The 17,962-nt window shown below is 36.5% G+C and overlaps 1 protein-coding gene across 2 annotated transcripts in view; it reads left to right on the top strand.

Annotated features, from left to right (window-relative positions):
* TBC1D22A (TBC1 domain family member 22A) overlaps positions 1 to 16,852 on the top strand; it is a 373,643-nt gene extending 356,791 nt beyond the window's left edge. Inside the window, exon 13 of one of the 2 annotated variants that reach the window (XR_011854935.1) lies at positions 16,308 to 16,361. Coding sequence is in view for 1 of the 2 variants with exons in the window: in XM_072147091.1 (XP_072003192.1) it covers positions 16,308 to 16,436 (129 nt within the window). In the remaining variant the exon portion in view is untranslated. Of the gene's footprint in view, positions 1 to 16,307 lie in introns of both variants that reach the window. The other variant, XM_072147091.1, reaches the window with a different exon arrangement.
* The last annotated feature ends 1,110 nt before the right edge of the window (positions 16,853 to 17,962 follow it).

Here is a 17,962-nt window from a genome sequence, read left to right as displayed (position 1 = left end):
CATCACAAAAAAGCATTTTTTTACACAAAATTATTTGCAATTTGGCAGAACTGCATGATAATTGCTTGTTTGCTGATTTTGAGTTCATTTCATTTTCATTTTGTCAAAGGACAAAAACCTCCAGAAAATGTACAAACAACTTGTTTTTCACCCTATTGCCACCCAAAAAATTGGTAAAAAAAATGTTTAAGGTATACTGTTCCCAAAATGGTGTCGATGAAAAAGTTTGCTGTGCCGAGACTCAGAACTCAGTTCTTTTTATTAAGATTTACAGTGTTATCAAAAACATTACAGCACAATAAAAACCATGGAAATCTGTATATAATAGGCAATGGTATCAACCAAAATATTTAAGGGGATGTGTTATTTGGACTGCAAAGTTGCAAAGACAAAGTCTGCTAGAAAATCTTTTTTTTTTAGTCATTTTCAATACACTTTTTTTTTTTTTCTAGTTTCCTAGTACATTGGGGCACATTTATTAAGAAAAGGCAGACTGCACTATGCGCAGTTTGCCTGTGTATAGTGGAGAGTGAGCCAGATTCAGGATTTCTGGCACATGTTCTTCATGAATCTGGCGCTTACTTTACTGCCCCGACAGAGTGCACCAACTTAAGTACCGGTACCTCTGCAAGCAGTTTGAACCTAAAAGAATGTGCAAAGTCAGAGAGAAAACTGGTGCAAACCCCTTAGTAAATGTACCCCATTGTGTTGAATGTTACAAAGTGCTGCTAGGAAGTACAATTTGTTCGATTGAAAATTAGAGCTCCAATACCAGTACAAACTATGATCAGGACAGAATCTATTTTTGGAAGAAAGTTACCATGTTTTCAAACTCTGGACAATCCCAAAGGCAATAATTTGGTAGGGGATTGTAGAAAAATTGTAACTGTGTTTTCTGTTTTTTTTTTTTTTTGTTCTTATCCTTATGTTATGAGCTTTCTGATATAAATAAGGGGTGTATGTAAGTTCAATTATGGAGACAAGAAAATTGTATAATTTTCCGATACGTTTATATATTAAGATTTATTGCTCTTAAAGTGTGTTATGTGGAGAAAAAAATGTTGCCATATTCTTCAACTTCTATTCCAATAACTTAGCAATGTGGATGCATGTTTTTTGCTGTGCTTGTTGCCACCAAATGTAGAAGTAAAAAATACTTATAAACTGTTAAAATATATTTTCACACATTGTTTGAGCCCCCTCCATTAGACTACCGTATTTTCCGGACTATAAGGCGCACTTAAAAGCCTTGGATTTCCTTGGAAATCCAAAGTGCGCCTTATAGTCCGGTGCGCCCTATGTATGGCGCTGGGCAGCGGACCATACTTACATAGGTCCCCGCTACCGGAGACCGAACAACTTCTGCCGCGTGGTCTGCAGTTCCCGCTGGAGATCTGCTGTCTCCGGTAGCGGGGACCTATGTAAGTATGGTCCGCTGCCCTCCTCCACCTCCCCCTCACCTTCCCCGCGTCGCCGCGTCTCGTCGGGTCTCGTCTTCGGGTCGCGTCGCGTCTCTTCTCCGCGTCTCGTCGCGTCTCCGCTCCGCCCCCGGACCTCCGACACGCCCCCGGACCCCGCGCCTTATAGTCCGATGCGCCTTATATATGGAATTATTACATATATGAGGCGCATCGGACTAATGCGCCTTATATTCCGGTGCGCCTAATGGCCCGGAAAATACGGTACAGTTTAAAATTGGCTTCAGCTTTAACATACAAGAATACTTTTTACATTAGGAGACATATACACAATTCAGGGAAAAGGCATAGCGTAGGAGTAGTATTAGTAATATAAGCACTACATATATATAGGATCAAACATCATCTAAAGACCTATAAGGTGCAGTGCAAGTTATTCACACCACTGGTTTACTACTCATCCCCACTGCTTCAAGTAGAATAGCTACGGAGAACTAAAACTTGCTTCTGTAGTTATGAAGTGAAAATTGTAAGAAAAATGTATGAGGGATTTAATTGCTGCCTTAAGTGGGTCTTGTATTGATCATAAAATATATGCCCCAGTGTATGATAAAAGAAATATGAATAGCACAGACCATCAATGTGTCATAAGCTTTTATTTTCAGGATATAAAGGTACATTTCTCCATGGAATTTCTCCTACTCAAAAATATGAAATTAATTACACAAGCAATATACCTCCCTATGTTATCAGAAGATTAACAGAAGATTGCTCTGTCAAAGTGTCACCTTCCATTTTTCACTTTGTTGAGAGCTGTCAGCCCGAGTTGTTGACCAATTTCAGAAGCTGGCAGTTGTGTCCTATTGAGCTATCAATGTCTCTCTATTTTTAGCAGAGGATTCTTCCACAACTTGACAAGATATTCAAACTAATAACAAGCTGTCAAAGCAATAAACTTCGAAAAGCTGCATCTACTGATGCTTAGAGATAACTACTAGGGGGAGGTTTGGCCCCATGTTTAGAAGACCATGGAGGTAGAGTGGGTAAAATGACAATTTGTACTTTGTATTCCACAAAATGGAACGGGCGGCATAGAGACGATGCACACGGAGTCTAGCCGGGTTTTATTGGGTTTGATAGCATGACAATAAAGATTGACTTTGCTCCTATTTAGAATCAAGAACGAGTCTCCACCGTCAGATCCGAGTCAGTGCTGAATGACCTTTTTTGTCTCTAGTTACTTTCATCTTTTCAGTGTATCAGGTTGTGTTCTCTGTTTCTTGATCCATTGTCGAAAAGGTCATAGAGTGTTGTTAAAGGTTAAAAATAAGATAAATAAGGATGATCTTTTCATAGGCAATTTATTACAAGAAACTTTTAGACAATAGAATACTTAACTGCTATTTCAAATCCAGATCTTAAAGTGGAACATGTGCCCACAGGCAGCAGGAATTTAATGACTTGCTTTATTTAGATGACTGCTTGATGTGAAATGTGCAAAACATACTCTGAACAGGGGGTTCCCTCGAATTGATTTCATACCAAAAGGCTGCATTTTTTAAGCAGATTAATGTTTGTCAAACCATTGATTTGCTGTGGCTGTATGATGGTTTTTTCATCCACTCCCTGTTCACAACACATGAATGCTTGACAAGGTAAGGCTGATAGGAACAGTGTTGTTCTGATTTGGAGCTAGCATGTGTACACACCCCAGAGTAGCATGGAGCGGAAACGTTTCAGGGGACCACTCTCTTTCTCGAGAAAAGTCACTAGACCTTGCTACTCTGTAGTGTGTACATATGCTAGCTCTGGATCAAAAAGCCTCTCTGCTGTACAAGTTGGATGGAATATGTTTCTAGTGATACCCCTGCTAGATATTGTTCAATTGAAATTCTGTTATCTGTGTTTGGTGCTACAGGAATTTATACGCTGCTGTATACTAAAGTAAAAGTGTAAATTACAAAGGTGCTTGGCGAGCATTATCAATGTTTTGGACTTTGGGGATTATTTATCATGTGTTTTGCAGGGCTTTTTTGGCATAATAAAAAGCCTCAGACCGTTCAGGTTTTTTGTGATTTTTCACTGCTAAAAACTAGCACTGTACTATTTCGGCAAATTCACTATTCTGGGGTAAACCTAGACTTACTGTTGGTGCAAAGCCACATTGATGACTTTTTTAATACAGTCACATAAAAAGTCGCAAAGTCATTTCAGTCACCTGCTGGCATATGTGCTTGGATTATTTTTTACACATTTTGCAAATTTTTATTTAAAAAAAATTTCAGACAGCAAAATAAGCATAAGAACATTTATTAAAGGGCCGGACAGTTTGTAGAGGTTAATCAGGGCTGCTGGGTCTACCCAGTACAGCTCTGATCACACATCTGCATCCAAAGTGGTTTGTTTCCCTCTTTAACTGGGGCTTTTATAGATGCACAGAGGAAAAGCATAAAGTTAAACAAAAATGTAAATAAAATTAAAAAAAGAAAGAAAGAAAACGGGTGTAAATGTCCCCTATGGTTCTTTATGATTGGGGGATATACAAAGTTAAAACACACATACACATGTCACATATTAATAAATATTTATAAATAAACATTAATATTCCCCAATAAAATTGCCCTGTTTGCTTCAGACCATACAAATTGTATATTAAAATGACTGTCACAAAATGCTCATTTTGTGCTCAGAAGGAAAAAAAAAATTTTGTACAAAAAAATGTGTATATATATATATATATATATATATATATATATATATATATATATATATATGTATGTATATATATATGTATATATATTGCATTTAAATTTCTTTTACATAACATTTCTTTTATTTTTAAATACCCCTATGTGTCACAAAAAATGCTGCTAAAAATGTTATTATATTGCACAAAAAAAGTATTTTATGGCCCTTAAACCAATAAGTATGAAAATTTGTTAAAAATGCCCTGGTCATTAAAGCCTTTTAAGGCCTGGTCAGAAAAGGGTTAAAATAAAATCCAATGAGCCGGCCTGTAATGCACAAAAATATGTATCTATAAATTTGTTTTACTTCCCCTTTAAATCCCTTCTTTGTTTAGAAAATATGCCGTCTTTGAGATTAGAAAAAGTCAACATTGAAGTTGTAACAATCTGTAAAAATATAAACAAAATTTGAATATTTTATGTACTGCAGCTGTCATGAATAAATTAATTCCATGGTTATTCATGACTCAGTAGACCTGCGTATTGAGACTTGCTGCTGCTTGATTTGGGGAATAATATTTAGTTCAAGAACAAAATGCGTTAAAAATATATTTCCTCCTTACTAGATGGCTGCTTAAGTGCTCAGTGGGGATGTGCAAACTAGATGAGTACAAATGTGGTTTGAAACTACGGAGGATGTAATTTCTCTTTGCAAGCACCTCTGAAGCAGTGTAGATCAGGCGGTCAGTATTTATCAAGATGTTTATGTTAATTAACCAACTTAGTGGTTTTTCATCTGAAACTACAGTGAACGATGGTTTTCACCTCATGTACACAGACTATCACCTTATAATATGTGGTTCGGTTGAAAAGTTTTTTTTTGAAGGGGAAGTATTTGACCTTATTAACACAAAGATTTTTTGTACATTTTTTCCAAAGGAGTCCTATGGGATGGAGAAAAGGACTATGCCCATAGATTGTGTTACAAATCACTACCCTATTCATTTCAAATGCAGTAAAATTCTAAAGTACTTATGCTATGCTACTTTCAGGGGTACATCATATTAGATTAGTCAGACTGCAGTGGACCCGAACGCTCATACTGTACTCCAGACTCTGGGGTGCAAGCTGCCAGTGTTGCAAAAGTATAACTGCATAAGCAACCCTGCGCTTTAAAGTGCAACTCAAACCATGGATTCTACTCTAGAAAGTAGTGTAAAATAGAGGGGAAATTTATTATATGCCAGAGTTTGTACGGTTGCATATGATATCTCTGGCGCTAACTACCATCAAAATCAATCATGATAAACCAGATCCAGGCACTGTGACTGTGGTAATCTTATATTTGTTCTGCAGATTGACAATTGTTTTCTGGTCATTTGATCTTTCAATTGTTTATTTGCGACTTTTTAAAGAAAAAGGCTGGACAAAAGTAAAACATTTTTTGAGCATCCCATTGTAATCGTTTACCCACAGGGGAGTAAAGTTTTTGTGCAAATAAAATTGCAACTTTGCAGCTGTTGCGCAAAAAATTTACACCATTTTTATAAATCCACATCTGGGTTCCAAAGACTGTTGGGAGTGCAACACAAAAAAAAAAAAAAAAAACTAGACTGCGGTGATATTTGCTGGGAGGGTAAAAAAGAAACAATTTTTGCACAAATTTACCAATGCAAATAGAATTTTAACTTTATAACTGGTATTTCTGCTACCTGTAATTTAACAGCTTCCAACATATCCTGTATCATTCCCTTTTTTCCTGTAAATCCAATACTTATACAGGTGGTCCCCTATTTAAGAACACCTGACTTACAGACAACCCCGAGTTATAAACTGACCTTTGGTAATTGGTAATTTACTGTAATTTAGTGCTAGACTACAATAAACAGCTATAACAGTTATCAATGGTGCCTGTAATGAAGCTTTATTATTAATCCTGGTTCTTATGACAATCCAACATTTTGAAAATCCTATTGTTACCAAGACCAAAAAATTTGCAGGCCTTTTGGTTTTCATTGGAAGGTCACCATCTCCTTTAAAAGAATGCTCCAGTCAAAGCTACCGTATATACTCGTGTATAAGTCAACCCAAGTATAAGCCGAGGTCCCGAATTTTACCACAAAAACCTGGTAAAACCTATATTTTTTTTACTCAAGTATAAGCCGAGTTTGGGTTTTCAGCACATTTTTTGTGCTGAAAAACTAGGCTTATACTTGAGTATATATGGTAATTTATTTAATAATGCATGATGCAGGGCCTGAAGGGAGGAACAAGACTTTAGGTTCTAGTAAGGTTCTGAAAACAATGAAATTAAGTCATGCTCCTCCCTTCAAGCCCTGCACCATGCATTATTCAATGAATCAATTTGATTGACGTGTTTCTTCAAGATTTACATTACTATTATCTTATTTTAATGCATATCTAGCTATGATATCATGTACAACTGTTCCTGCTATGTATACATATGTCTTCAAGTACCTAAAGCTCACTAATGACATAGATAAGAGTCTCATTTACTCACAATTATTCATTATTTTCTCATAACTGCATAGAGAAGAGATAAAACAATAGCCGTTAAGTTGTACATGCAAACAAGGGAGATTCAGGTTAATTGGTCTAATACACTTTCCAATCACATCTGCACAAATTAGCTTGTGTCTTCACGTTTAGCAGTGTAATGAGTCATGATGGCAATCAAGTGAGGAGGATGTTTTAGTAATGAATAGGTTTTTGATGGTAAGCTGTCAAAGGAGACATTTCAGACAATTTGGAGTTGGAGTTTAGGAGTCTTAGTAACTGTTTTTTATGTTGATTCTTTTAATGTGATTTATTTTTCTTTGTCAAGATTTATATATGTTGCACAGCAGGGGATTTTCATTTAAGGACCTAGGGATTGTGCTTCGCATATCCTATTGTAGCTTAGCAACATAAATTGAGTATAAATTGCAGAAGCTTCTATTAGATATGAAATGCTCACTGTAGGACATGATTTATATGTTTCCTATCATCTCACCTGTTTTTAGTAGGCCATCCTAAGCTGATATTTTCAACACGTTTGCACAGATTTCATTATTTTTTTCAATAAAAAACTGATGCTTAAAAGGGACACTTTATTAAAAAGACTTTGTCTTTATTGTTTACTTGGGGGTCTTGTTCTAAAATGGTCATCTATCTTTCTACATCCTATTGTTGCATGAAAACATCATTATGGATTTTCATTAGAATGCATTGCTTGAGTATGCTGTAACTGCTAAACAAAAACAAATAATCCCTATGTATGCAAGTCATTAAAATATTCTTATAAATAATCATAATGAAGTTTTCAAGTGTTTCAGTCACTTTATTACTTGTATTACTAATTAGAACAGATCTTTGCACACAACAACTCCGCAGGTGGACTATGAAATATTCTTTTACCACTCCCTCTTTAATCTTAATCATTTACCTCTTAAAAATCTTCTCCAAAGTCATATACAGCAGAGAAGGCTTGCTTTTTGGCAAACCTATAGCAGCTGCTCTGTGTGCTTTAAAACCAGACGTAAAGGCAGTTAAAAATATAGAAATGTTAGCTGCACATAAAAATACAATTACCAAAACTTGGGTAGTCTATTAAGACCAACAGGAAAAGCTCAAAAAGGAGTGGAAAACTGGCATTTTACATGCTTTCCTCACCAAAAAGTCTTATATTCTTGTTGTGGAATTATGGCCCACCTCAGCCAGATACCATAAACACAACTGGGATTGAGGTGAATGTGCACTTAGACATACTAAAAAAGAGAGGAAAGCGGATGTGTAGATAAAACAAATCAATTTTTTATTATATCGAAAACAGATAAAAACATTTAAACACCCCTAATGAAGGGGATGAGAATAAAATGGTCTCTCCACAATAAGATAAATGCTGAATATACAACAGCATACAAAGAATAATCTAGTGAATGACAAGGTTGCAGACTATTCATGCACAATCAGAGCTGCAATATGTATAAAAAGCTTTTTTTTAAAACAAAAAATCAAGTTCCAATTAGAAAATAGTAAAGTGCAATGTGCAATAATGTAACCAATTAGTAATGAAACAATATAAAGATTTAGCTCTGCAGTGTGTATAAATCAAATTGAATAAATGAGTTTAGCTAATGATACAGATTATATTACCTAAAGTGCAAGCATGGAAATGAGAGACCAGGAGTTCCCCGCGCGTATCGCCCATATAGCGGGCTTCCTCAGGGGATCACAAGAAAGTGATAACCGAAACTATTTAAACTATCTAACCCTGCCCCCTGGGTGCGAAAAAACTGTGGCTTGCCGCCCCTTCCGGTAGCGATGCGTGTCACAGATGCGCTCCACTTAATACAATGCAAACTACTTCCAGGATCAGAATGATGTCGGAGTTTTAATCATCAATGTGTATATGATTCCAAGTAACAGAGGCAGACCCTGATACAGTCTACCTAATACGCGTATATGATTCCAAGTAACAGAGGCAGACCCTGATGCATTCCACCTAATACGATGCTTCCGGGACAAAATGATGTCAGGTTATTAGTCATCAACACGTGTATGTTTCCAAGCAACAGAGTCGGGCACTGACAATTGAACGAAGGTCAGACCTGTTGTGAGACAAAATCCCTAAAGGGCTGCCGCCGAGCTAGGTAAGTATGCACTCACGTTACAGGTTACAAGTACAAGAAAGAATGACGGTAGGAACAAAAAGCTGATCGCCGCGTACAGTAATGTAAGGGTCAGCGTAACAGCCTAACCAGTGGCGAGTAGATGAGTTTAATACGATGGAGGATATAAAGAATATACAAAGCGCTGAAACAGGAACAGAAGTACAATAAAAAGACGAAATAGGATTAAGCATACCCATTGACTGTATATAAAGAAAACAGATCCACTACCAAAAGCATATAATTATGAGTTCCATATGTATAGTGCATAAAACAAAAACACAAAATAACAAATAAAAAAACTAAATCTACATTACACCTTGTGTTCTAAAGTAAAACGAAAAACAGAATATACCCCACCAAGAGATGTAAAGGCGACCGGCTTAGAATAGTGCAAAAAGGATGCAAAAAGAAGGCACAAATATTGATATTGTACTAGTTGAAATCAAATGAAATATAAACAGTTATGTAAAAAAGCTCCAACATTTAAGGAAAACCTAGTAATGGCATCAAAAGAACAAAAGGGGCGGCATGGAAGGGCAAATCAGTTGTAAGCAAGAGTAATTTATAGAATATAATGACAATATTTACAAGGTTAGTCAAAGATATAAATCAAGGTCACTGACGATTAGCAGAAAATAGGAACTGACTGTAAACAGAAATGGCCACATTTTATACATAACATGTATAAACTTAGCCATATCCCAAAAAAATCCAAGACAGAAAGCATCCGTGGAATTGATCAAAAAATTGGTCAGAGAAGATAAGGAAGTCCTTCGTGCTGGTTGGAAGAGAGTATCCAGAAGATGACTGTAGTGGTCTCTATATAAAAGCAAACGTTGAGTGGGTCTAAATATTGGAGAAGATCTGATCCCTTCGTTTACGCTGTGAAAGAAAAATACCTCCTATATAAGGGAGAGAGAAAAAAAAGCAAACAAATTGGTGACTAAATAACAATAGTGATCTTATAATAAGGGGCCCGGGAATGCAATCCAGACTTAAGGGGTCCGAGAAGTGAACAAAAAAGTGAGTAGATGGCTATGTGAATGGATAGTGTAAGCCGAGTACACCAAAAGATATGTAAAAGATCCTTATAGACAGTGTCTAATAGACATAAAAACCAAAAGAAGGAAAAATGGAACTCAACCCAAGAAAATAGTTATAGAGACCGCTATGATTCAGAAGTGTTCTTTTCTGTTTTTATTTTTTATAATGACCTGTAAAGAGTAGTTCTTCATTCAAGCCATTTAGGGCGACAGTGTCTAGAGTGTATATCCATCTAGATTCACTTCTAAATAGTTGTGGCACTGGATTTCCACCTCGGAAATTCTGTGACATCTTCTCCAAACCCAGAATACGAAGATCCTGTGCTCGACTTCTGTGAAAATGAAGGAAATGAGATGCTACCAAAGTGAGGGTTTTTCCTTTATGCAAGTCCGATGCCGCTGTATTGATAGTAGACAAATGTTTTTGACATCTCCTACGTAACTCTTGTGTGGTTTGGCTCACATGTAGTTTCGGGCAGGGGCAAAGTAACACATAGACAACTCCCTATGTTTTGCAATGTATAAAATCCCTGATCTTGAAGTTCTCATGGTGAGAAGGATCATGAAATTCAGAGGCCCGTATCAGGTGTGGACATACCGAACAATTTCAACATGGAAAATACCCTGTCAAACGGGTTCCCCTCCCCTGCAAAGATGATGGGTGCTGGAAATGGCTGTTGGTAAGAACATCCTTCGAATTTTGAGCGTGTCGCGCTATAAGTGTGGGTTTGTCTGTGAGAAAAGGAATTAATCTGACATCACTTTTAAGGATCCCCCAATTTATGTTCACAATATCATAGAGATCACCCCACTGATTGTTAAATACAGTGACTAACCTTGGTTTAGAGTCCATCACACGGAACTTTGATTGAAGAAGATCTTTTCGTTCACTTAACTTGGCTTTTGTCAATGCTCCAGAGATTCCATTTTTCAGGTGTCGGGGATGGAAACTGGAAAAATGTGACAAGTTATTAGTCACTGTTGTTTTGCAAAAAAGAGAGGTAGTCTGGACCGGATCGTTATAGGTAATAGTAATGTCCAAAAAGTCAACTGATGTGGTTGACATGTGGGTCTTAAGTTTGATATTCCAGGGGTTGTTGTTCAAGCCAGAAATAAATTCTTGGCAGTCCTCCAGAGGAGGAGAATGTCATCTATGTATCGAAACCAGCCAGACACCATGGTCTTATAGGAATCCAGGCGATATTTTGGTGTATTTCGGCGCATTCACTTAAATTTTATGTCTTTTTCATAGGACATTCACATATGTCTGTCACTCTCCATCACTGTCCATCACTTTAGATAATGAATTTAGGCACGTATAGGGTATGGTACTGTATTTTATTAAGATTGTACTTGTTGACATATATGAAGACAAGTTGTTTGTTTTTCAGATTATGTACTTTTTGTTCCTACTGTCATCCTTTCTTGTCTCTGTTTACACAACCTCAGGTTTTTACTTTACTCACATCACAAAGGATTATACAGAAAACTTTCAGTGGGGCTGGACCTGGGCTTGGTTAGTTTAAGATAAAAAGTAACATCCATAGTTCATTGGTTAGTAAATTATGGACATCACAGGAACAAAAGGCTCTGTTCTTGGAGTGGGTGGTATCATAAGTCATCCAAAGCCCACATTCTTTCGCTGCACAGCAGAGTGTTATCAAACTTTATCCATAGTCTGGCATCATCTTAGTTTCAGCATTTAGCAAGCATATAAAATAAAAAACATTTTCATTTAAACATATAACAATACTTCACACTTTGATGTGGAGTGTGTGTGACTGGATCTCCCCTGCTGTGCTGACTTCATGACAAAGTTGGTTCACAGACATCTGTCTCTATTCAGATCCTAAATGTCATTTCCAGTGGTAGGAAGACAAAAAGATATGGCAATATTTGTACTATTACCACATAATGCGATTGAAATTAAGATAAAAATTTGTCTACACTAGGTAGACAAGCTAGCTTACAGGTGCTATTACTCCCATTGGGTCTTGATCAGGGTTTAAATGCAGCATTGAAGTTAAAACCAGATGTGGATCCTAGAGGCAAATGATATGGAAATCTACCACTTCTCTTAATTTTTTCCACATTTGTTTTTAGCCTCATACCTGTATAGAAACCTGAAATCTTAACCTGACTCACTATCAGAATGTGTAATACAGCAGTAATAACCAGTACAGGACATCATAAATAGGGAAATGTTAATTAACTGGTTATTGGTCAAAATGATGATATGTCAAAAATGTTTTGAGTATTTTGTATCAGTGTTGGTCAGAGCACTTGCCCTTTTATATCTCCTGAATTGATGTTTTTGTGGGTAAAATGGAAACCATCGGTTGAGGTTGAAGAAGCCTCTTTGAATTATTAGTGTTAGTAACTTTACTTCTTGGAAGACCATGATAAGGCATCTCTCACTTGTGTTTACTCATGATGAACAATTATTTTGTTTCATCCTATGTTATAAAAATGCAGTATATACCTCTCTTTTGTGGTGTTATAATTCCGCATTCTATACACGCACTTGTCATTGGCTCTGTCCATCACATTGATCTCATTATGTAATTGGGCTTGTAGTTTTCAAGATGTTTGAAGGGATTCAGTACCTAAATTTCAACCTCTATAAAGGAAATTGAGAGCACAAATAATGTGTAATGTTGGTGCAGCGATTAATATATTGAATTTATCGTGGTTTTGAGAAATATAGTTCATGTTTATGGTAAGCTACATGGGTCAGGCGATAAAGTTCTGTAATTTATCTTAAAAATGTTTACATTTTGCTTCAGGTATTATGCAATATTTAGCGTAAGTGTGTTTTATGGTACGGAGTTCTGAAAACTTTTACCATCTTGGAGTAATAAATGTGAAGCAAATCACTGTGAATTCCACTGTCAATATTTAATAATGTTGGACAGTATAGACAGTATTGCATAGTCTGCACCATTCCTGCATCATTATTAGTCACGGCTGGAGGTTTTCAGCACCTGCATCACTTGCTTCACAGCCAGAGCAGTTTCCAAGCTCCTGCTGGTAATAAAGACATAAGGCTGACATAAGTGGCATGGCTGTTAAAAATTGATGGAAAACAAAATCAAAGAAAGTGTATGGTCGTTTCATTTTCCCTGGGAATGTATATTTTTCTTGCTCAATTTAAAGAAATGAACTTTTTTTTTCATCAATTACTGTATGCATCAGCCGTATATACTTCCCCCAACGGCCGTGTGAATGTGGCCTAAGAGATATACATGTTTATGTAAAATTAACTTCTGTTAAGATATGTAGATTATTTATTTTACTGCCATCAGATTTTTGACCATACATGACCTGGAATAACTTTGAATATCAGCTGCACACTATAATGTACTCTCAAACTGTAGGAGTTGATTAATTAATTGATGGTGTTTAAGTGTCATTGGACTATATTAAGAAACTTGTGTCTGCAATGAGCATACAATTATTGTGTTCTGTAAGAAAGAGACAGAGGAGAGATATGACAGATGTTTGTTCTATGCCATTGTCAGGGTTCAATTTTCATTGAAAAAAATATAGTCAAATGTAGAATAAAATTACAACAGATGATGATACAAATTGCTTTACTACGAAGATGATTTATTCACAAGCTAGTGTGGTGGAGCTGTTGCTCAGCTTTATCACATTTGCCAACCAGTTTTAATACCATGTATCTGCTAAACTCCTATAATGATAATCTACTGACTGCTGCATCTTAGTTGTTTAATTGGAAGTGATACTTCTTTTATCACCTACACAGTTATGCCAGTGTGCCAATTGCCTTACATGGCAGCTAGAGGCAAACTGGCGGCCCCCATGTCAGTCTGCAGTGTGTACAAATTAGGCTGGTTCTCACTGACCACATAATACACTGCACTACATAAGAAGTGTAGTTTATACTGTAAGTCATCACATGTCATTGTCCTCCTGTGCAACTAAAAACCATTTAAAAATATAAAGCAATTACTGATTTTTCTTGGCAATCAGAATGTGGGATTAAGAGGAGAGGGGCAGAAAGCAGATCATTAGCAGACAAGGGTATAGATGTATGTTGGAATGTATATTGCTTTTCAGCTATTGCAGCAATTTAAGAAAAACTTTATGAATTTTACAGCTAGGCTTTAAGTTTTCCCAAGTGGAAAGTTGCTGTGTATTCTTAAAAATAAAACCGTGTCTTCTATTAATTTTTGCTCCTAAAGAGGGGGAGGGGAGTGTCTTTTTAGGGCACGTCTTATTTTTCCATGAACAAATACCCACATTTATTGTTGAACAAAAATCAACATCAATATACTGTAGTCATGCCATCACATACATCAGCACAACCATGTACAATAATCTATAGTACATTTACTGATCATGCTATTTATGAACAAAAGGCAACATCATGTCAATAATTTCTGTAGCATCCTTATAACTGTGAATTAAAAAGTGTATACACAAAAAGCAACGTTTTATTCATAGACCGTCAGATAATCATCCTATCAAATGTCGTCATAATTCTCCAGACCCTGTATTTCATGTTGAATTTTTTGTGACTCCATTTCTTTTAGAGTTATTAAACCCAATCTTTCATGATTAGCACTTTCCTTGTCATCCCTTCTTCAAGAAGTTGCTTGTAGCGCATTTGCAGTGATTTGTCCCATGAATTCTTCACCCATGTCAAAACCCCTTGCTGTATCTAAAATATCTACTAATACTAATGTACGGCGTGGGAGGAGCTGCTGCAATGGCTGCCGCAAGGTCTTATTTTCAGGATAAGTCTTATATTTCCAAGCTTGAAAAAATTGCACTAGGTCTTGTTTTCAGTGGATGTTTTATGCAAACTCCATTTAATATAATTAATTGCAAAGTTTTTGTAATATAATTTTATACAAAGAAAAATGAATCCTGACACTGCAATGCCAAATGTGTTCCTTAATTATCCCCATCATCACCGTAATACCCAACAATAAAGATTCCCTTAATTATTCATTGTGTGTCTCCTGTATTAGCTGGTGTAAGGGCTCACTTTGTGTGCTATATTTAACCCTTTTGAGACAAAGTTGACTGTTTTAATTTTATTTTTACTTGGATGCTATTGTTCTAATGACTAGGGTCAGCCCAAATTTTTAAATTGTACTAAAAGTACTAAACAGAATGTTCCTATTGAAGTAGTAGACTTTTATATATACTGCACAGTTCATTCATAATTAGAATGTATAAATGCTGAAGGCTGACACAAAGGGGTTTAGCCTAAAGTAGTGTCGATGAGGTTCAGTATAATGGAAAACGTCATCATTTGGATCATTGATCCGAGCACCTAGAAGTCTCTATCTCTTTTGTTTCTGAAATCACAAGTAAGCGACGCCTGAACCCGGCTAACATATCAATCTGATTGTTGCTTTGCAAAGGTTAGTAGGTCTTTCCAAAGAGATTTCTTTGTCTTTTGTCCTGCTTATAATTGAGGTGACCATAAAAGCAAACCTAAATGTAGTTAGCAGATTTTATTTTCAGGCTCCTGCCTTACTGTCTTCAAAGGTCAAACAAATAGAATTTTCATCTCTTTAACATTTTATAAGACAGAGGTCTGGACAGTTTCATTCACCCTTTATCTACTGAACCTGGATCCCTAAATTAGATTTTGAAATTGAGTGTGTAGCTTAGTCAGTAAGTTACCATAATGCCGGAGCACCGCATTCAACCCTAGAACTATAGAGGTCATAGTAATATAAAGTGAAATGGATTGAAAACGAAACTCTGAAAAAAAGAGCAAAGTTATTTCTTATCTGGTTTTAGCAAAGTGAGCATAGATTTTAGAAATCATTCAATTGTAGGCTGAAATTATAGTGGGAATGGGAGCTGTAAAGCATATAATATAGAACCAGATCGCCTCATATCTCCTCTAGGGTATAGAAATGAAACATTTCAGTAAGAATAATGCATTGTGTTTTTTTTCATTGAAATACTAATACTTTAAAATTCATCTTAATGTGAAGACTTAGGTTGCATGTTTTTAAATAATGCCTTGTGAGACTATATAACAATAATAATCAGGACACCAGGTCTTACCTAGTAGACACGGACTGTCCTGAAACAATCTGCAGTGATCTAGTCAGTGGGGATCAATGTAACGTACAGATGCAGCAAGACCTGTGTGATGTCACATGGGTTCCCCTTGGATATTTTTGCTTTTTTATAAACATCTGGATTAAAAAAAAAGCTTATTCTTCTTTCACTTTTTTAATGAGCAGCAGTCCTTTTTTGTCTTAGAAGGTGCTTTTTTTCAGGTATTGCAGTAATACAGTGTTATGCTACTCATCTGGTTTTGCTTATGTTACATTATGTTATTGCTTTTTTTTCCAATACTACAGCGTCACCAGTGAATAATACCTACTGGGACTCTTCTGCTTATCTAATGTCACATGCTTAGACTGAAAACTGTATGTACCAGTTTGTTTTCCTGCATTTACAAATATATGTTATTTTTATATCTTGCAGGGGTTGTTGGTGCTTTTGCAGAATTTGCCCACAGACCACTGGGGAAATGAAGACATCGGCGTCCTCTTGGCTGAAGCCTACAGATTAAAATTTGCATTTGCTGATGCCCCCAATCATTACAAGAAATAATTCAAAATGTGCAACTTTGAAGAATCTCCCTCCTTAATGATTTATATGAAAATATATAAATATTATAAATACTTTTTTTCTCCTTTTTTATGGCAGTGCTAAGATTTACAGCAATCAACATGAAACCATTACTAAATAGGCTTTGGTGTTTTTCTGTAGGGTAACTTATGACATAAACATGCCATATACCAAAGAAGATTATTTTTAATTGTATTTACAGGGTAGAATTGGAATAATGACATCATCCCACTTGTGATTCTAATCCTCATGACCAATGTGATGAGAATTGTTTTGATAGGTGTGGTAAATTGGAATTAGACTTGCACAGTGGCAAATCTTTGTATTTCTGCAATGAACTATTTGGAACATGTGAAATGTACAGTACGATAAGCATTAAACCTCTTATAATATATTAACCATATCATTGCTTGGATCTTCATTTAATGTGTATAATAAAGAAACATAATATTTCACTGTACAGAAAGCTATAGTGCATGAAGTTGCAGCTGTGTCAGTTGCGTATCCGCCCTAATCCGTGCGGTCCCCACACCAGTAGAAGAAAGTGAATAACAACACAAAACCAGGCAAGTTCTGGTGATATAGGGCCTAGAGTCAAATCCAGTATATAAGAGTAAAATTAAATATTTCATCAATATGCATTAAAAACACTTAAAAAACAACAGGCATCACAGAGATGGGAACAACCAGACACCTCAAGTACAGGTTAGCTGGTATGCTCACCCCCCCCCCCCCAACGTCCAAATAAAGGCATGTATGATGACATACAGGGATTAGGTTAAAAATACATGGGTAACAATAAGTACAGTGATAGAGCCATGTAACATTACCAAGTGTTGTCAGATCGTGGGGGGTGGGAGCACTGCCCCACGCATATCGACACCTTGCTGTGGCTTCGTCAGGGGTAGATTAACATATCAATGAACAGGGTTAAATACCATTTGGCTATTTCAGATCCCCTCCACCATTGGAGCGCGAAATCTCTCGAGATCCTGGGCGTCGAGTCATCACTGCTCATGCGCAGTGCCCCACTCCTCCTGCCTCCAATATGAGAGCACCGCGCATGCACGGGGAGACACGAACGTCTCCGGATCACCATAGAATCCGTCTTGGTTGCAAATAGGTATATGCTTATATCTCGAGCAAACTTATGCGTTAAGATGAGTCCAAATTAGGTTTCCACGGTGTAGCAATTTCAAATTGTTTCGATGACCTTGGAGCAATCACGGCACCGGTTGATTTATAGCAGTCTCGGTCTCTTTTTTTTTTTCCTCTTCTTTCTTACGAGGTAGGTATGTTCTTTTTTATTCCCTAGTGGTTGGTGACATCAGGCTCCGCCCCTCACACCATACATCAGGCGGCATCCACACATCATACATGAAAAGGTTCTCTAGAGGGGGAGTTGTTAATGAGGTAAGTAAATGTACATTCTGCACGCATCTATGGGCCTTGGTGTTATCTGAGGAGGATAATGCATGTCAATAAAATATTTAATTTTACACTTATAT

This window comes from Engystomops pustulosus, chromosome 4 (assembly GCF_040894005.1).
Source record: "Engystomops pustulosus chromosome 4, aEngPut4.maternal, whole genome shotgun sequence".
In the NCBI taxonomy this organism is placed as follows: Eukaryota; Metazoa; Chordata; class Amphibia; order Anura; family Leptodactylidae; genus Engystomops; species Engystomops pustulosus.
Note: the sequence above shows the minus strand (reverse complement) of the source record. Positions and strands in the feature narration are given on the sequence as shown.